This window comes from Leucoraja erinacea, chromosome 9, assembly GCF_028641065.1.
Source record: "Leucoraja erinacea ecotype New England chromosome 9, Leri_hhj_1, whole genome shotgun sequence".
Lineage (NCBI taxonomy): Eukaryota > Metazoa > Chordata > Chondrichthyes > Rajiformes > Rajidae > Leucoraja > Leucoraja erinaceus.
Genome location: NC_073385.1, coordinates 59,954,381 through 59,962,673, shown reverse-complemented (window position 1 = coordinate 59,962,673; position 8,293 = coordinate 59,954,381). Strand labels below are relative to the sequence as shown.

The 8,293-nt window shown below is 43.5% G+C and overlaps 1 protein-coding gene across 1 annotated transcript; it reads right to left on the bottom strand.

Annotated features, from left to right (window-relative positions):
* Positions 1–227: 227 nt before the first annotated feature.
* On the bottom strand, positions 228–8,028 carry LOC129700451 (probable G-protein coupled receptor 139). Its single transcript, XM_055640947.1, has 2 exons — positions 5,430–8,028; positions 228–3,147 (listed from the first exon to the last, which is right to left on the bottom strand). Exons 1-2 carry the CDS (start codon positions 5,500–5,502, stop codon positions 2,246–2,248), a joined length of 975 nt encoding a protein of 324 aa, XP_055496922.1. The 5' UTR covers positions 5,503–8,028; the 3' UTR covers positions 228–2,245.
* Between the last annotated feature and the right edge of the window lie 265 nt (positions 8,029–8,293).

Genomic DNA, 8,293 nt, shown 5'->3' with positions numbered 1-8,293 from the left:
ATAAACTATTGTTTTTCTTCCCCCTATGCAACCGAGGAGGCTGGATGTGAGACTTAATTGAAGTTTATGTCATCAGGATTGGGCCTGGATGGAATAAACATGAATAAGCTATTTCACCCAGAAAAGACTCAAAACCAGGAAGTATAGATTTAAATACGGTTTGAGAAAAGTCATAATTCCGTAAGCAAAATCAAGCAAAACCTCGAGGAGCCTCTGTAATTGTCAAGTCAAGAAAGTCAAGTGTGTTTAATTGTCATAAGTATCGACAATGGAACAATTACGTTTTTCCTTATTATAGCTTAACAAGCCCATAACTTAATACACACAGATAATATAATTCGATAAATTAATAACCATAATACTAAATCAAAAACACAGATCAATTTCAGATCACTTCAGTATCGTAAAGTTCATAGTGTAACCAAAGACACAGTCCACAGATGTTCAAAGATGCTGAGAATGGTGTTGTACAGTTAAAGACCCTGATGGTTGCTGGGAAGAAGCTGTTCTTGAACCTGGTGGTCACGGTTTTCATGCCTGTATCTTCTGTACCTAGGAATAACATGAGACCATGGCCAGGGTGATGAGGGTCAGTGGTGATGTTGGCTGCCTTTATGAGGCAGCACTTCCTTTAGATCACTTTGATGATGGGGAGATCAGTACCCATGGTAAGCAGGCAGTGTCTACCAAGTTAGCTGAAGGATTAAAGATTGGTGCGGAAAATACATTTTTCAGTAAGTGGTCTCCTAATTTGAGGAAGGACATTCTTGCTATTGAGGGAGTGCAGTGTAGGTTCACCAGGTTAATTCCCGGGATGGCGGGACTGACATATGATGAAAGAATGGAGCGGCTCTCAGGGCTAACGGAATCAACAGGTCACTACTCGGCGGCACGCTTTGCTGTGCAATCGGGGTTTTGCGAGTGCGTACGCGGCTACCTGAGTCTATTGTGCCTTATTTTGTACTGAAATAAAATACCGTGTTATACAAACTATGTTGCTTGAATCCGGTGATTTATCGAACATAACAGGAGTGAATATTGGACTGTATTGGTCCAACAACTCAAGACAATAGATGGCTGGAAACAGTCTCAGCCGTGTGAGTAGGAACTGGTTAAATCAGATTGGTTAATTTATTTCAAAGCCCTACACTGAAAATTCATTAGTTTAAATTTATGAGCTATCAGAGTTCTTGAGGTATGATTTTCAGATTCAATGTTCCACACTATTGTAGTTTGTGAGACCCAATGTGGAAAATCTCAATGTAGACAGTCGGGACTACTGAAATATCTTGACCAATTGTAATTTCAATGTGATAATGCTTCAAAATGGATACAATTTAAATATGACATGGAGGAGACATTCATGGAGGAGACATTAATAACCACTTTCTGTTATTTGCACTTTACCAGTTAATTTATTCATGTGTGTGTATATATTTATATTATGGTATATGGACACATTTATCTGTTTTGTAGTAAATGCCTACTATTTTCTGTGTGCTTAAGCAAAGCAAGAATTTCATTGTCCTATACAGGGACACATGACAATAAACTTACTTGAACTTGAACTTGATGCATTGTTGCCAGTTATTGGGGTCTGACAATGTGCAATTTTTGCTTCAAGGCATCTCATGACATGGTCTGCTGTTGCATCAGTTACCAAAATTCTACCATGGCCGCGCCAATATTTCTCATCCAGACGGCAAACTTTGGTGACATGATCCAAATGCCTGAGATGATGTTCTGCAGGTCCACTGATGATTCTGATCACCACAGCTGTACCCCTCCTACAGTCTCCAAATTGTCAATGTCTATGAAATGTGTTGCCTTGGACAACCAGAGCTAAATACAACTCTAGTGCCTCACTGGGCAGAATGAGTATATTCACCATGTAAATGAACCGCCTACTTTCACCCAAGTAATATTGTCCTGCCAGAGGTGATTCTTGATGAAGCCCTGATCCTTGCATTTGTTGCCGCCAGACCTGCCAATCCTCCCCCCTCCCTCTTTGCCTGGGTTATATTGGGAGAAGGCTGACATGGTTTAGGTTGCCATAACTAATATCAACTAATTGGAACCAGCGATTACCAATGATACTGGGGATCGGCCTCTCCTGGACAGTCAGCCAGTGATAGGGATCAGAGTGGCATCCAAGGGAGGGGGCGCTGTCACAATTCACACAGAGAAACAGTGGGAAGAATAAATGAGACTGAACTGTACTGGTAGCTCTGACGTAGTTGCTGCTTCACCGAAACCATGCAACAACCACAGTGAATGGGTACATTAGGGCATCCCTCAGCTGCTCTCTGAACCTAGTCTGGGACACCACATAAATACAGGTGTTGGTGCAGGAGCTCAGAAGCTGCAACATGTAGCCTGTTTGTTCAGCGATGTAACTGGGGTCATGGACACTCGTGTAAACATAAACATTTGCAATCCTCCTGTAGATGAAATACAGAACATTTGTCATCCATAAAAGTATAAAACTGCCTGAAATGGAGAAGAGCAAAATGATGGATTTCCTTCTCTTCTCCATCTCTGGGTCAGGGTGATCCTCATTATTGTTGCATTGCTGTAGCCTCCTGCGGATTCTGCCCGACACCAGAATGTGTCTGACTGTCAAGGCATTGAGCAGCAGAATCAGGAGGAATGGAAGGAAAGGGGTTAAAATAATAGAGAGGCAGTCAAAAGCCAACCAGGCACTTTCCGTGAGATAGTTCGATGAAACTTTCACACCCCAGGGTACATTGTCAACAATATACTCAGGCTCATATATAAAGTACCAAGGGATGTTCTTCAGACTGAGCACCACGCTCACTGCTGTTAAAACCACTGTGGCAGATTCCGTGGTACAATATTTTGTTCTCAGTTTCTGACAAGAGATGGCAACAAATCGATCAAAGGTGAAAGTGATGGTGAACCAGACAGAGACATCGGTGGCTGCAGAGAGCAGGACGAGTAGGAGGGATATTGCAGGAGTGGTGGACATGTAAGTTCCTGGGAAGTGAAAAGGAATGATCGTGTACAGTATCACATCAGTGAAAATGACCATCGTATCCGCCGTTGCCATGGCCACCAGGTAGAGAGTGATACACCTGGAGAGTCTGCACTTTCCTCTCGACAGGATCACAATGGCCATCAAGTTGACTACAACAAATGCAAAACAGCAAGTAAGTGATTGATCAACATCCCAGTAATGAAGGCAATTCCAGAGAGCAAGGGATTACATGGGAATGTGAGCAGCAACAGGTCATTCATCCCTTCAAGGTTCATCAGCCATTCAATAAATAAATTCCCCGGGTATGTCCCAAACACAAAATAAGGATCGATATAATCTGGCTCATTCTTGCCCGATTGGTCCAATCCTAGTCACTAACAAAACAATGCCAGGTATTATCAAGCAAACATTATTCACAAGTAAAGTATTTTGTTTTAAATTCACTATGGTTACACATTCCAGACCCCATTCCCACCTTGGTGCAAACATGAAGCAATGTTCTTTATTCTAAAGAAGGGTTTCGGCCCGAAACGTCACCTATTTCCTTCGCTCCATAAATGCTGCTGCACCCGCTGAGTTTCTCCAGCATTTTTGTGTACCTTCTATATTCTAAACTGAGGTTTGGATGTTATTTGACATTTTGGACAGTGTGACATTAAGGTTCTGTGGTAAAACTGAGGTCAATGGGCTTCATGGGGAAAGACTCCTCTGTGTGGTATTGACCCACCTCACCTGTGGGAGGAAACCGAAGATCTCGAAGTAAATCCCCACAAGCCACAGGTAGAACATACAAACTGCGTACAGACAAGCACCCATAGTGAGGATCAAACCCGCGTCCCTGGTGCTGTAAGGCAGTAGCTATAACGCTGTACCACCGTGCCGCCCCATAGTTTCTCCACTGTCTCCTTTGCATCTGTTCTAGTCTTGACATCTCACATAACAGAGTTTTCAATTATATTCCCATATTCCCAATGATGGTTTTCCATCTGTCAGTGTCAACAGGGCTCTCACTACATCTGGTACATACTGTGTATTACTACCCTCACTCCCTCCCCTGCCACTGAGATCAAGTATAGGGGACTTCTTGACTTCACTCTCCTCACTAGCTTCCACTATCAATGATCATTGTCCACAAATTCCACCCGTTTAAAGTGATGTCTCCACCAACCTATCTTCACTCCTCTTCCCTTTTCAACATTGCGAAAGCAAACTCTGAACTTGCAGTCATTGATTCCTTGCACTGTTTTAATAGTTAGACATAGGATTAGAATCTCACTTCTCACTGGGAATGTAACAGGTTTCAATAGCCAAACTCAAATTCAACTATTTCAGACAATCAGTCCTTTTGTATTTCCTATTTCAAACAGTTTCCTTCTCTCCTCTAAAGGGCATCTCAGACCTAATTCATGTCCTTCCATTGACAACTCCCACACACACCTGTATTATTTTTCCAGGCTTTGACCATTAGATTCAACCATTCTGTTGTCCACTCATGCACTCCTGGTCTCCAGTCTAATACACACATGAAGCAAAAGCAGAGTGGTGGAAACATTCAGTTGGTCAGGCAGCATCAGTGGAAAGAAAATCAGAGTTCATGTTTCATGTCCACTACAGTTTAATTCTCCATCCCACTGACCTCTGTGCTCTAATTCCTTGCCCTGTCCCAAACTAATCTCAGGGAACCCTTCCACTTTTCCTCTGCCCTTTTCACCATCACCTAAAATTTAAAACATGATTATTTCAAATTTCCCTCCAATCTGATGGCAGGTCACTGACGTGTATCACTGCCTCTTTCTCTGCAGATGCTGCCTGAGATTACCAGCACTTTCTGGTCTTGTTTCATATGGACGCCTGGATGGGCTGTGGGGCTGGAACGGGGGAGGTCATGTGGGGATTATTCACCAGCGGTGAGAATTTAGGATGTAGGTGAGAGACACTGAGTTGGCAAGTGCAGGATTGGTGGGTAGAACGCAGGAAGCAGAATTTCTGGTGGCCTTGCTTATGGAAGAGAGGAGAAGGAATACATTTGGACAGGCAAATATATAATGAACAAACAGGAGGAAAAATGAAATTCAACAGCAGATTGGGTTGCTTGCTTGTTACTTTATGATCAGGCAGTTGCAGACCAGAGGGACAGAGTCAGTGGTTGAGGAATGGACTTTGTGGCAGAGATAGCCACAGTGTGGTCTGTACTCTGTACAATACATCTGCAGCTCTAGGCTAATCAGAACAAGCAATTGGACAAATCCAAGTACGCTTTTCACTACCTCGTTACTCGAGACAATAAACTAAACTACCTAAACTAAACTACGGAAGCACAAGACCAGAGAGGCCATAAAACGCATTGATACGTGTGTCGATCAGTTACAAGATGACTGTTCAATATTTTAAGATGCATTTACCAAACGTACATCAAGAGATATTGGCTTACCTGGAATTCCCACAGCTGCAAGAACAGGGTAGTAAATGTCTTCTATCTGATGCAGTATTGTTGCCTCCCGCATTTTTGGTGGAAGGTGATGTCTTCTACTGGTGATGGAGGGAAGTGCTCGACCTGATTACAAGATGCATGGAGAGGAGCAGTGCATTTATTCTGGAGTGAAACTTCCCTGGAGATCACACAGTTGCATCATTATTAATATGAAAAGGTTTTTGTTGACTAAAGCAGTAGACCATTAATAATAAAACTTGCCTTGGAATGAGCTACAATTGGCTGGAGTCTCCTCGCAAGATGTTCCACGGAAAGTGTAATGAACTGTGGGAGGAATATCAATGATATTTCAAATAAAGGCAATTTCATTCCTATCCTGATTTTTTGTTGTCTTACAAGCTCTTTAAAATAATTATTCAATGCCAACAAAACTTAGATCATTTTTGGACAAAGCTGCCCAATATACTCAATATAACATTAATTATTTTCTCAAATATAAATGGGGAAATCTGGATGTATTCAAGGGGGGGAGATCATTCTGTGGAGACATAAATACAATTAATGCTTCAAATCTGTTACTCTTCAGCTGAACTGAGAACAGTTTAAATCTGTCTGCAGAACCAATCTTTCCATGGCCAATGAGCAGCCATTTGGAGGTGATGTTAGTTGTGAAAAAAAGCAGAAAGCAGAGATTTATTGTAAAGACAGCTTTTATAAGTTGAGTGTAGTGTAGTGCCTGTCTCTTTGGGAGATTTGTTTTGTGAGGATTGTGATTATTTTTCACAGGAGTTTGAATGGGCTATTAATGTTCAGAGTGATCCCCGTACACTAACACTATCCTGCACACAAGGGACAATTTACAGTTTTTACCAGAGCCAATTAACCTACAAACCTGTACGTCTTTGGACTGTGGGAAGAAACGGAGCACCCGGAGAAAGCTTACGCGGTCACGGGAACAAGGTATCAACTCTATACAGACAGCACCCGTGGTCAGGATTGAACCCAGTTCTCTGGTGCTTTAAGGTAGCAACTCTACCGCTGCTCCACCTTGCCGCCCCCACGAGTCTGGAACCAGGGGTCACAGAGTCATGAGAAGGGGTGGGCCAGTCAGGACAGAGTTGAGAAAGCATTTATTGACCTGAGCTTGGAATGTTTGGAATTGTCTACCCAGGAGGTTGGTGACTCTGAGTACACTTGATACAATTATTGGAAATTAAATAAATTGAGAGCTTATGTTATTAGTGCATGAGAGAGAAAGTAGCATTGCAGTAACAAAGTGGCCATGATCCTTTTGAATGGTGGAGTAGGCTCGACAAACCGAATGGCCCACTCCTGCTTGCACCTGCTTTTGTCCGTGCTGCTCGTTAGCCTTTGGGACCCCAGAGACCCGGGTTCGATGCTGACTGCGGGTGCTGACTGTATGGAGTTTTGTACTTCCTTCTCGTGATCACGTGGGGTTTCTCTGGGTACTCCAGTTTCTTCCCACTTTTCAAGGACATACAGGTTTGTAGGTTATTTGGCTTTTGTAAGTTGTCCCCAGTATGTAGGATGGAACTAGTGTACAGGTGATCGTTGATTGGTGCGGACTTGGTGCACCCAGTTCTGACGGTGACACCATCCTCAGGTAAGGCTGCTGACAGCAACCCATCAGGTCTCTGTTGAGTTCTGGAGAGCACTGCACAAGAATACCTGGGCTGAGGAAGTGTTGTTGCAGCTCACTATCGACAGCCCCAGCAGCCTCATGCTGGAAATCGCGGTTGTCCTATTTCTGGTGCCTTTGGATCCCTCATTAAAAAATTGTGAAAATGGCTAAAGGAGTGCAGTTGTCATGGGTTACAGGCCGAAACGGGTAGTAAATGGAGAACTGCATTGTTCCTAAGAGGATCCTGCTCCCTTAAGGCAGCTTCTGAGGTTTTCCACTGACCAAAAGCCCTTTGAGACACATTGCTCATGGTAGTTTATGCACAGCAGCACACTCCATGGGGCCACGGATCAGAGGACCATTAGCTTTGGTGACGGAAACCTGGACGTGCTAGAGGCAGGTCTGTGTGCTGAGGCAGGGAAGTGGTGGATGCAGGGGATTCAGCCGGACATGAGAGGTCTTTCTAATTTCAGAACTTTCATCAGGTGTAATTACTACATAAAACCGGAGATTGCCATTCCTCCTCCTTCGAGACCAGGACTGAGCTGCTGAGACAAGTCAGAGATTGCCAGCTCCACTGCACATGTCCCTGCTAATGAAGAACAGCGCCCCCATGCGGTCCTGGACTTTCTTCCCAATGTAAATAAAATATATAATGTGGGTACTGCCAGTGTCGGTATGGTCACTGCTGAATCTGGCGTCATCCCTGATATGTTATATATTTCCATCAGATCTCTCCTCAACTGCAAACGGCAGCAAAAATAATCCAGGTTAATCCAATTTTGCTTTTAATCCAATTTGATTACCTTCTAATCTGGGCAGCATCCAGTTAAACATCATCTACACTTTCCTCAGACTTTTGATTTAAGAGACCGTGTGGAAACAGTCCCTTCTGCCAGCGTCTGTTTCCGCACTGTTTCCAAAGGACAGATAGCCAGTCTATTGTAATGTGAGGGGGTGGGGTGGGTGGGTAAATGATGGGCTCTATCTATCACCTTCCACCCTCTGTCCCACCCTGTCTTATACTGCTAAATACTGGCAACCTTTCCTCTGCTAAGGCTCAACCCAAAGCATCAACTTTAAAGCATTAACCTCCACATGTGTCGCTTGACCTGCTGAGTTCATCAAGCCTTTTTTTAAATTCTAGATTCCAGCATCTGCAGTGCTGTTTGTCTTGGGTAGGAAGGAACTGCAGATGCTGATTTAAACCAAAGGTAGAAAC